Source organism: Mesoplodon densirostris, chromosome 3, assembly GCF_025265405.1.
Source record: "Mesoplodon densirostris isolate mMesDen1 chromosome 3, mMesDen1 primary haplotype, whole genome shotgun sequence".
Taxonomy (NCBI): Eukaryota; Metazoa; Chordata; class Mammalia; order Artiodactyla; family Ziphiidae; genus Mesoplodon; species Mesoplodon densirostris.
In genome coordinates this window covers 172,380,737-172,395,314 of record NC_082663.1, presented here as the reverse complement: position 1 = coordinate 172,395,314, position 14,578 = coordinate 172,380,737, and the positions used below count along the sequence as shown (strand labels likewise).

General features: G+C 36.9%; 1 protein-coding gene across 1 annotated transcript in view; it reads left to right on the top strand.

Annotated features, from left to right (window-relative positions):
• The window catches only part of GABRA1 (gamma-aminobutyric acid type A receptor subunit alpha1), a 57,025-nt gene that overhangs the window by 40,337 nt on the left and 2,110 nt on the right, over positions 1 to 14,578 (top strand). Inside the window, exons 7-8 of the mRNA XM_060092600.1 lie at positions 5,733 to 5,885; positions 11,129 to 11,331. Coding sequence (XP_059948583.1) covers positions 5,733 to 5,885; positions 11,129 to 11,331 — 356 coding nt within the window. The remainder of the gene's footprint in view (positions 1 to 5,732; positions 5,886 to 11,128; positions 11,332 to 14,578) is intronic.

Here is a 14,578-nt window from a genome sequence, read left to right as displayed (position 1 = left end):
AATAAGAATGTCTCTTCTTTGTGAATGACTATTGTTTATTCTTAGAACGGATGACCAGGGAAAATTGTAGGATCCTCTTTCCTAGAAACAGTCTTCTCTGGATGAGTTAAGGATGACTCTGCAGGGTTGAAATGAATGAGGGAAGCAACTGTTTTCACTGACCAGGGAGCAATAGTGGTGATCGACATTCACCAAAGGAGCCTCAGGACTTCTATTTTTGCAGCCTAATACATGATCTCCAGAGAAATAATATAACTGTAAGACGTGAAAACAGGTTTGTAGGAGGGAGGGTGGAGAGGGACACTTACATAGTCATCTGGTCAACCTAACCCTATTTCAGATGAGGAGATAGGTCCAGAGGGGTTAAGTGGCCTAGAACTATAACCATTGTTTCCTTATTTCTATTTCCGTATTCTCTGAAGCAGATATTAAAATACCAGCCCCTCCCACAATGACATTTTTTATTCCTCACTCCTTTGAAAAAGGTAGCATCTTAGAAAACACAAAATTTAGAATACTTGAAAGGAAAGTGATAGCTTTACATGGAATCAGTATCCACTACAATTTTGTTAAATAATTGAATGGAGCTAGAGAATCCTTTTCTATCCTTTCTACCTTTACACTGTAAATCTGCATGTGACTCAGACTTTTGTAGAAGAACTTTCACATGTTATTTCATATTATCCTCACAGCATCCCAGGAAACAGTTAAGTAGCACACTATCATTTTTACTGAATGAGAAAACTGAAGTCAAATAAAGTTAAGCAAGGAATTTACTCTAAGTAACCAACATTTAAGAAAGTAAAGGATGGAAGCCAGATCTAAAGAAACCCTCAATGCTGCTTTACAAAATTATATTCCTGCTTCTTTTCTTCTCTCTCTTTAATTTTGTATTGGGATGTATAAGAAATATTGTCACATCTAATTTACAAGCTTCCCTCAGGGTTACATGATGTGCAAGGATATTTGAATTACAATTGTTCTAGACTGTTAAATCAGAGGGAAATAATTTGACATGCTTAGTACATAAGCACTTGATGTCTAGAGATACTCTTTCAATCCAATTTACATGACTTTCTTGTTGTGTTTTTCTTTCATTTTTAAATGATTACAATGTGATTTTGATTTTGCCACCTTTTTCTCTCCTTATTTAAATGTTATTGATGGAAATAATCAATAAATAATATATAATAAGAACAGATAAAAGTTTTATTTGAGCCAAACTGTGGACTATAGCCTGGAAGACACAGATTCAAGAAGTGCTCAAATTGTGCTCTACCAGACTACAAAAATGGGGGAGGCTTATAAAGGCAAAAACTGCAAAATTACATAAGTTGTTTGTCAGAAATTATAGATGGAGCTGGCAAAAAGTAAGGATGTTTATTAAGCAAAGGGTTGGTTGGGGTCCGAACTGGATGCATAGTTACATGGGGAGAACTTGAGACCATCAGGTTGCAGCTGGCAGCTGCTAGCAGATATTATTTTGAGAATGGCTAGTGGTGTCCTTGAGTCTGGTAGAGTTCAGAAAATTGAAATTCTCAGATACAGGAATATATCTGAAACCATATCCACAGTGACCACCCAGATCCATTTTGGATGCCTGAACCTCAGTTATTCCATTTAGATTTTTAAATGAATTCTTTTCTTTAATGGTTAAAGTAGATGTACAATACATGCTTGATAGGCCACAAGACAGGCTGTTCTGGTTAGCAATAAGTATCAACCAAATCATGTATAAGCCAGAATGACTTCCCCATACCTCAACATGTGAAAATTTCTTCCATCAACATTTTGTACCAAAACTTCTTAGATTTTGTTTAATTGAGGAAGGTGATGTCAAAAGATTTGAAGTTTTCCTCTACTTTTTCTAATTTGTTAGTGAGGAAGTGGTTTATAAAACAAATATAATGTCACATGATAGCTCCTCCAAAAAAATAATCTTTGCAGGGCTTCCCTGGTGGCGCAGTGGTTGAGAGTCCGCCTGCCGATGCAGGGGACACGGGTTCATGCCCCGGTCTGGGAAGATCCCACATGCTGCGGAGCGGCTGGGCCCGTGAGCCACGGCTGCTGAGCCTGCGCATCCGGAGCCTGTGCTCCGCAGCGGGAGAGGCCACAACAGTGAGAGGCCCGCGTATCGAAAAAAAAAAAAAAAAATCTTTGCAGAATCTTCCCAAAATGTCACATTGTGAACAAGAAAAGATGATAATGGAATATATATAGACATTCACCTTTCTGGCATTATATGACAGATGGAATTTTTTCTTTGAGCTGATGACATTTTGCAGGCTACAATTGAATGAATGGTTAGGAATAATAATGCGTACTCCTGGGAGGTGAGATGTAACCTGACTATGTCTACCCAAGGCTACATTTTAGCAGAGTCCCAGGAAAAAAAATGTTTTTTTGCATTTTTCTCATATTTGAATCACTTGTTTATTTCAGATGACCTTGGAGACATTATCCAAGTTATCTACAGAAAATAGAAAAAAATTAGATAACATTTTATTTACCTTTCAAAAAAGAGATGCTAGTGGATGTTAATTGCAATGAGTATTCTTAAGCCTCATTCATCCCTTTTCACCATAGGTAGGTGCTGAATATTGAGGATATGTAAAGCCATGCTATACTCAAAGAACTCTCTCTTCTTAATTAGCTTTCAGTTTGGTGGATGGGTATGAGTACATAAATAACTAAAATTAAAAGTATACAATATATTGATTAGTGTAAACAGAAGCTGTAAATAAATTTGAAGTTACTTAATATTGATCAGTAAATGGCAGGTGTTATCATTAATAACAATCATGAAAACATAACTGAATGTATTGATGATTTCCTACTATAGAGAGTACAGGGAGCATTTCTTCTACCAATAATTCTACCAATTCTGACTGGAGAAATGAGAGGAGAAATGGAGAAAGGAACTAAAATTTATTTTAAAACTCTTATATAGAATGATCTTCACTATAGCCCTTATTCTGTATTCTCCCCACAATATACTTATCACTATTTTATAATGAGGAAACTGAGGATCAGAGAGTTTAAGAGAGTTTAAGGCTACACAGCAAGAAAATAGCATATCTGGGTTTTGAACCCAAATTCATTTGCTTCTAAAGCTAATAAAGTGTCCCCATACAGTACATTTCTTCCTCTTCTACTATGGACTGAGCTCAACCCATATATGAATAAAATATTCGGCTATAGAAGAGGTCAAGTAGGGAATTTTGTTGATCAGATTACTGAGATATGAAAATGTGTGGTGAGACATGAGATGTGATACTGAAATGCGTATCAGAACTAGGATGTGGAGAGTGTTGAGTACTGGTTAGGGAGTTTGCTTGTTAGTATGTAACACTGGAGACATTGTTGATTATCACATTGTGGGAAGGGAGAGTGGCTACTAGTGGCGTCTAGTGGGCAAGAGGCAAGGTATGTGGCTAAATATCCTAAATTACACAAGACAGCTCCCACAATAAACAATTATCTGTTCTGAAATGTCAGTAGTACTGAGGTTGACAAACCCTGATGTGGATAATGGGAATCCATTAAGGTGTTTTAAGGTATGTACGTATGCTTTGAAACAATCACTCTGACCTCAAATTTAGGGAAAATTGTAGTTTAGGACATGACTGGAGACAAACAAGACAGTTCATAGATTATGGCAGATTTACATTGTAAATCTGCAAAGGAGATAAGAGCAGTGACCATGAGATAAGAGATAGACTGAAAGATACTGTACAGGTGAAATTAAAATTGTGATGATCAACTGATTCCTTTCTCTCTCTTTTGGAAGTCCTACTTAACAACCAAGGATTAATTCCAAGTTTTTATCAATAGCCTGAGTGAACAGACAGATGAGAGCGCCATGAATTTAGAAATGGACGCTAAGTGGAAAAGAAGCCCTGCTATATGCTAGTCATTATTTTTTATGGAAAAGTTTAAGTAATATCACTTTTGAACATATTTAGTTGGTGATATCAATGAAAAATCAGTATCTATGAGATGTCTAGTAGATATTTGGAAATACAGTGGTTTTTGAGAGCAATGTCACTTAGAGATGTAGATTCCCGCAGCGATCTGGATAAAAATGACATTAAGAGCAGGGGTGAGAAGGAAAATTCCTTATTAGAGTCAAGAAAAAAAAATAGAGATGACAGCTAAAGACAGAACTATACCAGGAACGTCTAAATTTGCTTTGCAGAAAGATGAAGATTAGTGCCCGAGAGACAGGAAGAACTCATAACTCTCTGACTGAAATATCCAGTGAGTTAGCAAAAGAAACTGAAAATGAGAGCTAAAAGGAGAATGTGAGTCTAGAGAGTGCTATCAAGATGGTAGGGGCAGTCAGCATTGCTTAATTTTTAGTGCTACAAAGAAGATGGTCAGTGGGCTTGAAGACTGAGATCTCCTTTAAGACTGAGATGTTCAGTTATGGATATTAAGAGATCATGAGCAGTTTTAACCACATTATAGGGGCTGAAGCTGGATGGCCATGACCTGAGACATAAATCACAGGCTGAAGAGGGAAAAGTTTGGAGTTGAAGGGAAGGAGGAAGATAGAGAAATGTGAATACCGAAGAAAGCAATATTTTCTTAGTAAGAATACGCCTATTTTTCTCCTACCCACACACAGATAACTAAGTATATATTCAGAGTGAGTAAAGCTAAAAACTTCTAAGACTTGCAATTAAGAAATAACATCAACTAAAAACAGAAAACACCTCCTACAATTTGGGTTGTGTGTTTATTTCTTTGGGCCTCTAATCAAATCAGACTTTGACATATATAAAGACCATGGAGAGTGCCTAGCTACTCCATTATTTCCCAGACTGGTCTAGGAATTGAGACAAGTTCAAAAGCTAGTGACAAATAGGATTTTTCTGCCCTCACCTTAAAGAATGGTTTGTGTGAATAGATGGGACCTGAAGAGTTGCATGTTTCGAAACCTTCCCAGGTGACTGTGATGAAGGTGTTCCTCAAAACAAATTTTGAGAGTTCTATCATACTCTTCTCATTTTGATAATCAGGGTAAGCGAAATCCAAGGTCAGAGAGCTACTGAAAGAAAGTGCAAGAGCTGGAATTCAGCTCCCCTGACTTGGGCACCAAAGCTCCTCCATTAGACAGCCTGACTCTTTTCTGCAGAGGACAAACTGGGGATCTGGTGTCTTCTAATCCACCGGTGTACATCATCAGGATCTAGCACATTGCCTTCAGGGTTATTAAAGCCAATCTGTAAATATATGCTCAGATTTGTCTCTTAAATGTATCAGGTACCGGGATTAGGACATAAGAAAATCGATGAGATCTCTGGCACATCAATCTCAACCTCAGTGCCATTTTGGTGTTTGTTTGTTTGTTTTTTATTTTTATTGGAGTATAGTTGATTTAAAATGTTGTGTTAGTTTCAGGTGTACAGCAAAGTGAATCAGTTATACATATATATATATTTTTAGATTCTTTTCCCATACAGGCCATTACAGTGTATTGAGTAGAGTTCCCTGTGCTGTACAGCAGGTTCTTATTAGTTATCTATTTTATATACAGTAATGTGTTATGGTGTGTTTTTTAAATGTCTCTTTTCTTTCCTGGATAAAAGCTTTTTTCTCCAGGAACCAGATGTCACGTGGATAAAGGCTATGTCTAACCTCCAGGTTCTTGCTGCTGATGGAAAAACTCAGAGATAATTTATTTTCAAGGTCAAATTGCTCACCTTACTGTCTGTTTTACCCTCCAGGAGAATATGTTGTTATGACCACTCATTTCCACCTGAAGAGAAAGATTGGCTATTTTGTTATTCAAACATACCTGCCGTGCATAATGACGGTTATTCTCTCCCAAGTCTCGTTCTGGCTCAACAGAGAGTCTGTACCAGCAAGGACTGTCTTTGGTAAGTGCCAATCAAGACACATATGCAAGGGTCTGGAGGGCAAGTTGTATCATATCTATGACATTGCAGATAGAATGAAAAAAAGAATAATACATTAAAATCTGAAGTTAGTACAATAGGAATGTTCAAGGAATTACCATTCTCATTATGACATGATTGTAAAAAAATTCTTTTTTTAAAATAGCAAGCTGTTTTAGTGCATGTTAATCGATGGGATTAATGAACACTTGATTTGCTATTTTAGGAGAAAAATGGAATGAAGCAGGTATGAAATGCATGTGATAGGTTAAAATACACACATAGAAACATTAATACTTAAATCATACATTTAGAATCATTTAGAATCTAATGATTCTAAAACATTAATACTTAAATCATACATTTAGAATCGTGTCAGTGTATTTTTTGAGAATCTGAGAAAATGTAGTATCAGCAGAACTACTTCCTTACATATATGAAAGCAAGGGGTCCTTATGTAGAAAGAACTCATTGATGACCATGACACCAGTACAGGAATATCTCATTTTACCCAAATTGTGCACTTCTGAAGAGTTACAAATATTTTTTTCTATGAAAATATTTTAAATGCCTTAGATGCTTTAAGTCAGTCTAAGGGAACAATGTTTAAAGGGTAATAACTTTTTACTAATAGGAAAACTCACTCCCTAATTTATAATTTTAGAAGTTTGTATTTCATATAAAGAGGTATTTCCTGCCTGTATCATAGTACACTGTCTTAAGTGTACTTTTCAGACTGATGAAAACGAGATTTCATCACCAAAAACTTACTGATTCATTCATTCATTCACTCATTCAATCACTGACTTTTTCTTTGAAATCTACTACGAGGTCCTACTATGTTCTATGCATGGAATGTAGCTGTTAACCTAACAAACCATTTTTTTCATGAATGTTAAATTCTGGAGCTTAAAATTTGAATAACAATAAAATCATGCAGAATACTTATTGAATGCTTTTATATCAGGCTTTGTTCTATGAAACAACCCTATATTATCTTATTTAACACTAAAAGAATCCTCTATAATATTATCCCTGTGGTATAGACAATAAAGCTAAGGAGCAAGATATTAAGTAACATGCCCAAGTTGAGAAGCTATGAGGTGAAGAAGACTGGAGTAAGACACAGCCTCTTTGCTCTAGAGTCTGTGCGATTAATGATGATGAGGTACCCATGTACTTCCTGCTGCAATGACAAGGCATGGAACGGGGTTGTCGTGGGCAACATAATTTATCTGGAAATTATAACCACATATTCAATTGGTGAAAGGTACAATTATCAAGGTTCATTCCAAAAATATCAACTAGGCACATGCTATGTTTAAAACCCTTTACTACAAAACAGAAGCCTTCAGGTGCTTACATTCTAAACTGAGGATTATTCTTGTGCAGAGACCCCTGTGGCATCAGTCTTCTCAGGAAAAAAAGCAAGACTCTGTTACAAGGGCCCAGAAAAACATCTTTTCTTCTGAACTTAGCAAGGTGCTTCTGGGCTGGAAACCATGAAATCTTTACTATGACATTAGCCTAAGAACACAGCTAAATCAAGACCCAGAATGATTCCACCTACAGAGCAAAAGAGTAGTTCATTTACAACTCTTTTTTTCCTTAACACAATTTGTAAATATTAACTAGTGTTTACACCACTTATTAGAACTGAAGATTGAACTCTTGTCAGATGCTCACTTCTATATGTGTATGTAGTTTGAGCCCTTTATTCACTTGAATTTTTTTAAAATGAGAACAAAAGACATGTACTTTATGTTTTATGTTTATTTTTGTAGAATGAGCCCAGCACTATAGTGAAAATGATTTTTTTAAATGCTCCCTTCCCCCGCCTTGGTCCCCAACAAATCCTACCCTTCCTTTTTGGAAATCCTCTAAAGCACTTTGGAATGTTTTATAAGTCAAAAACCTTGTTCTTAACATTTTCAACAGTCTGCTATCTCAGCCGACTCATGCCCTTTTGGTAAACATAACTGCATATCTGTAAACTCAACCATGGCAAGCGTTTCTGTGTATCAAGTTATATATTTCTAACGTTTTAAGTTCAATAAAATCACAAATACAATTTTCTGAGACCTTCAGCCTTCTAACATTTATTTAGTACACATCTCTATTCTTTCTAGTCTGCGCTCAGCACATTCCTCTGAGCTGTGGGGAATGCCTGAGAGGGTCATGGGTATTTAAAGAAAAAATACCAAAGGGAAAAAATAAAGCAAAAGTTGTACCTTATAACAGTTTATTAAATGGCATCCAAAATGCAACAAAGCTGGAGCCATTTCATGTCTTAAAACATCATCTTCTTAACCTTCCATGCTCTTTCTCATTTGGAGGCTGTGGTCATGTAAATTTGCTGCCAGATAGACCCAAGTTTTAGGTTCAATCTTCAGTCTTCTAAGTGTCAGTTGCCTATAAAATGAGAGTACAATTAAAATAAAATAGTGCCATTTAAAAGATTAAGTGAGAAAAATAAAATAAAATTTGTAAATTGTTGGGCTCAATACTTGAAACTTAATAGATACTCAACATATTTTTGGTTTTTTCCCTTTCCCTATAGCAGGAATTGTAAGACAACACACACACACACACACACACACACACACTCCTCTCTTTATGTTATTCTTTTTTTTTTTTTTTTTTTTTTTTTTTTTTTTTTTTTTGCGGTATGCGGGCCTCCCACTGTTGTGGCCTCCCCCGTTGCGGAGCACAGGCTCCGGACGCGCAGGCTCCGGACGCGCAGGCTCAGCGGCCATGGCTCACGGGCCCAGCCGCTCCGCGGCATATGGGATCCTCCCAGACCGGGGCACGAACCCGTATCCCCTGCATCGGCAGGCGGACTCTCAACCACTTGCGCCACCAGGGAGGCCCTCTCTTTATGTTATTCTTAATTGTTTTTAATTTATGGATACTTTTTTTTTTAAGAACACCCATTCCCCAATTACTTTTAACAGTTGGTTGCCCACATAAGCCAAAATTCAAATAAAAAATGGAATTCACTTTAGTGGGGATTTATCCAAAAGAACTGAAGTTGTTAATAATAAGTTATTAACTTTGGGGCTTCCCTGGTGGCATAGTGGTTAAGAATCCGCCTGCCAATGCAGGGGACATGTGTTCGAGCCCTGGTCCGGGAAGATCCCACATGCCACGGAGCAACTAAGCCCGTGCGCCACAACTACTGAGCCTGTACTCTAGAGCCCGCGAGCCACAGCTACTGATCCCACGCTCTAGAGCCCATAATCTGCAACAAGAGAAGCCACCACAATGAGAAGCCCATGCACCGTAATGAAGAGTAGCCCCTGCTCACTGCAACTAGAGAAAGCCTGCATGCAGCAATGAAGACCCAACACAGCCAAAAAATTAAAAAATGTTATTAACTTTGTCCGTAGTAAGTATCAGGCTAAGTGCTAAACACTTTATTACATTATTTTATTTAATACTCACAATAGCCCTCTGAGTTAGACTTATTAAAATTAAGTTATAAGGAAATAATTACAAAAAATCCAGAAGCTCAGAACTGTGAGGCAATTTTCCCAACGTCACTCAGCAGTTACAGAGCTGGGATTTGAAACTGGGTTGCTCTGTTTTCCAAATACTGACATTTAATTACCTTGCTCTTTGCTCAAGTTAATATTGATATGTAAATTTGGGGGCTATTTTCCCACCAATATTCCTTAAACCATTTGTTGGTTACATAATATGGTTAATGCCCCAGAACTTTCTGCAACACCTCCAATGTTCATAGTAAGTCTATTTCCTACAACTGTGACCATGTATCAAAAATATGAGTTAATAAAAATCTCAGTGTTTCTTCTTAATCCTATCACTTTCTAATAATTAAAGATCATCTGTCTTGAAAATCATGGAAACTAGGGAATATTGGATGGTTTAAAGCAGCTTAGAAAAATTAGCCACCTACCAGCTGTGTAACTTGCTGATTCTCTAAAATTAATCAAGAGGGGGAATCATAGGTATGAGTTTTAGACACATGGGATGACAATATCTTCTGTGGCAATAATTTACTTATCTTTAAAATGCTTTCACATATTATTATATTTAATCCTCAAATAACCTTGTAAATGTGCAGAACTTTTCCTCTCTTAGAATTTCAACAATGATGTAGACAATCAAGAGAATGAAGTTTAAATCATCACTTTTAGAGTTATGGAGACTGAGGGCCCTAGAAGTTAACTCACTTACTCAAGGCTATAGAGCAAAGAAGTAGTGAGGAACTAGTTACTGGAAGAGGTTAAGATTTTTTCAACACCATGCAACCTAAGCCACCCGCACTGGGTTCCTGTGATTTTTTTTCATACATTTTCAAATGGCTTAAAAGGGAACTTACAGTATTGTAACTAGTTTAGTGCATTACATATAGTAGGTTGATAATATTAATTTGTTAAATGAACATTAATGGATGTCATCATTCACATACCAACCCTTATAATAATCTAAGTAAACTAAAAGCAACTGACTTGAAAATTGTTTTGAATATAGGTGATTTTAATCAGTAGGGATAGATTCACAGAATAGGGAAGATAGGGCAGCATTAGCAGAGAGAGTAAGACTGTGGACATTTGAATCTGATGAATGTGTTCAAATTTGGTTTTGCTACTTCTGAGCTATGTGACCTCAAGCAAGTTACATGCAACTTATTTCAGGAACATCTTCAAAAGAGCAGTTATTTGAAGAATCAGGAAAATATAGTATAAAGGCCAAAGAGTTAATAATGTAACAAGATATTATCCTAAAATAATTTAATTATCTATCTATGATGAATTATCAAAAAGTTATTGGTTTCTTGGATTGTATATTCAAAGTACACAGGTAGAATATTAAACAGAGCTGAGGATCCAGAGACTACTTATGGATCAAGGACAGTGAAGATACCTGCTTTCTTTTTCCTAGAGTTGGGGACAGTGAAGGAATATTATTTCCTTTCCTACCCAGGACACCATGTTCAAGACACCTATTTACGGGAGTTCACTGTCTTATTAACAACTTCTCAATAGAAGAGGAGTTTATCCCTCCAAGAGCTCTCCATCAATACTGCCATACCATGAACTGCAAACTACACTGGGGTTAAATTAAAACTCATCCATCCCAAACCGAAATGGGATGAACTTGAAAACACACTCTGTCTGTGTTTCCCTTTACATAAGTAGCTGACCTCAGTGATGAAAGTTTGTAGTATGAACCTACAAATTCACTTTCTTTCTTTACAGGAGTAACAACTGTGCTCACCATGACAACTTTGAGTATCAGTGCCAGAAATTCCCTCCCTAAGGTGGCTTATGCAACTGCTATGGATTGGTTTATTGCAGTGTGCTATGCCTTTGTATTCTCAGCTCTAATTGAGTTTGCCACAGTAAACTATTTCACCAAAAGAGGTTATGCATGGGATGGCAAAAGTGTGGTTCCAGAAAAGGTAAATGCTTTAATATTTCCTGTGATATAGCACTATTATGTCTTTTTAAACATATAGGATGGGATGTCTGGACTTGGGGGAATGGATGAAGAACGCAGAGAGAGGGTAAAGAGGATTCTTTGTTTCTTATGTCACAAATGATTAAGTGCTATGAGAATTTTGTTATTGCTAAGCAAAGGTTGTTTCAGTGGATAGATGTTCAGAGTAGAAGGAATGAGATAAAGGAGAAACACAAAGGTAAACATCTTTCCTCAAATATGCTTTCCTATGGTCCCCATTGATGTGAGAACAGTTTTAACAAACCTGACATAAGGAGCAATTACGCCATTATAATTTTTGTAACTTGAAAATTATAGTCTTCTGGTTGTTTTCCAAGCCTAATAACTTTGGTCATAAATGTTATTACTTTAATGGCTCAATTGAATTGAGCTTACAAAATGCATTATCTCTAATTTTCACTAAAGGGTAGGAAACACATTTTCTTTTTCCAAAATAGAGGTTTGCTTTAAGAATCATAACACACAGAATCCACAGAAAAATTCTTCACTGTAGAAAATTATCAAGTCAAGAATATCACTGTCCTTCTCAATTAGAACCTACTTTAGAGTGGATTTTAAAGCATAGTTGGGAGGGACTTCCCCCATGGTCCGGTGGTTAAGACTCTTCCTTCCAATTCAGGTGGTGAGGGTCCCATCCCTGGTCAGGGAACTAAGGTCCTGCATGCTGCAGGGTGCAGCCAAAATAAATAAGTAAATAAATAAAGCACCATTGGGGAGGATATTTCTACTTCTGGGGTTTGAAGGAAAAATATGTCAAAATGCAAGGGAGCCTTGGGAGGGTGGAAAAAAGGGCAAAGTCAGAGACACAGAGATTCTAAGACACCTAGAAGTCATCTAGGAGGCATCACTCTACAGCAAATATAGAATTCTAGTGTCTTGAGTCAGTCCCTAAAAATACAGTTCTGTGGTCAAATACACTTGAATAATCCTGCCTACTGTCACCGAGTCACAGTATAGTAAACAGTCTGAGAGGGTGTATAGTAAAGAAATCCATTTAATGATGTTTTTCCCATAGCTCCACAAATATACTAGAAAAGAGGATCCTTTGTGTTGGAAACATCTACCACATTTAATAGAATCTAAAGTGTTACTGATTATACGGTGTACCCCTACTATATGTATATATAAGAAAGAAAATATGCTGTCAAGCAAAAGCTCTTTGAGCTTTACCTTTCAGCCACAGGTGAATCCGTTGCACACCTCAATGATCCTGTACACAAGCAACAGCATAGAAGGTTCTGCATCAGATGCACTATCACAACCCAAATGGGCCAGAACCCGTCCTCAAAATTCACCTTGCCTTGAAACATCCTTGCCCAGTATAAAAGAATCTCTGAATTTTCAAATCAAGAACCTTGGCTCAGGTTCAGTAAAGAGGAGACAAGACAAAAGGGACTGCATTTACCAGTTTGAGAAAGGGGTGAGAGAGTGGAGACAGAGTTATTGTCCAATACTTACCTTAGCTATTGATGGCCTCCATTTGTCCTAGAACAGAAGGGCAGTCCCCAAGGACAGAGCACCTAAACTGAAGATGAGTGATCATAAGACACGACCAATTGTAAGACATAGCCCGAAGTCATAGACGTGGACATTTTAAAAATGCACATCTTAGAATCACTGGCATATTCTATTAAAGTTCTTCAAAATTAATTATAAGCAAACATCGATGACATGCAACTGAAAAATGAAATGCAAGCACTGTGAAAAGTTGCTTTTCTGTCTTAATCCTTTCTTTGCATGCTGCAAGAGGCCAATGTCTTTCTGATTGTGGCCCACCAGTATCAGTTGTTAATGACTTGTTAGATGAATTGAACTTGATCTGGAAAGCACAGAATTTGGGTTGAGGCATTGGTGAGCTCATAGTTGAGTTTATATTTCTCTCTTTCTGACCGTGTGTTAGTCTTTCAAGTGCTGTGTCTCAAATAAAATATTTCAATCTCTATCAATCTACAGTCCGTGTTATTCAGTGTACACATAGATATAGGTATGGTCATATCTATATATCTCTCTCTATATATAGCTTTTTAATGTATATATATATATATATAGATACATATACATAATGCCTATATCTGTCATCCTAATGAGAAAGAGAATATTTTTTATAATTTACCTATGACTCTGTAAAAATCTTCCCCAGGGCTTTGCCAGTTTGATTAGCTTATAATAAGGAGCATGATCACAGTGTGATCCAGGTCTCATTTTGACATTCAGAGAGAATAAATAACATATTTTTCCTGTGACCAGGTGAGTGTTTTCAGGAGAGGTAAACTTTCGATCTCTGACATGGTATAACTTCAAAAAATAAGAAAATCCACATAGGGCATCATGTTCTCAAGCAAGCATATAGTAGCCTTCTTAAGATCCATCCTCATATGTTTAATTGCTGAAAGAAATACCAACTTTTTTTTTTCTTTTTTTTTGCGGTACGTGGGCCTCTCACTGTTGTGGCCTCTCCCGTTGTGGAGCACAGGCTCCGGACACGCAGGCTCAGTGGCCATGGCCCACGGGCCCAGCCGCTCCACGGCATGTGGGATCCTCCCGGACCTGGGCATGAACCCGTGTCCCCTGCATCAGCAGGCGGACTCTTAACCACTGTGCCAGCAGGGAAGCCCCCAACTTCTTAATGAATATGGGGGAGCTCAATATTTTCAGAAATGAAAAAAACGGTATTATTTCCTGAGAAACCAACCAGATATTTCTAAATATCCTTTTCAACATGATGCTGCAAAAAGAAAGAAAGAAATAAAACACTTAAGTTGAGAAAATTTAGTATTAGGGTATTATGATAAATTGGCAGTGGGAGAGACGAAATCTACCAACAATACAAACTTTTCTCCAAGAATTTTTCCTGTGGCAGATTATTCATTTCAGTTTATCTAATAAGGTGTCTGTCACTCAACAAATTTTGTTTAGATTAGAACCCATTGCCTCTCTTCAACATCAGAGTGCATATACATTTTATCTAAAGGACATACATGCTTTTCAACGTATCCTTTAATATTAGATCTGCTATTTTCTAAGCAGTAGACTCAATACAAGTTCAGTCTGGCTGTTTGTGTTGAAATAATTCATATCAATTTTTGACTTGTAGTCATTTGGACCACATTCAGAAAGAATCCATTTTACTCATTTTATTTTTGTACAAATAATTATAGAAATTTCTGTCACTCCTCCTTAAAACTTAA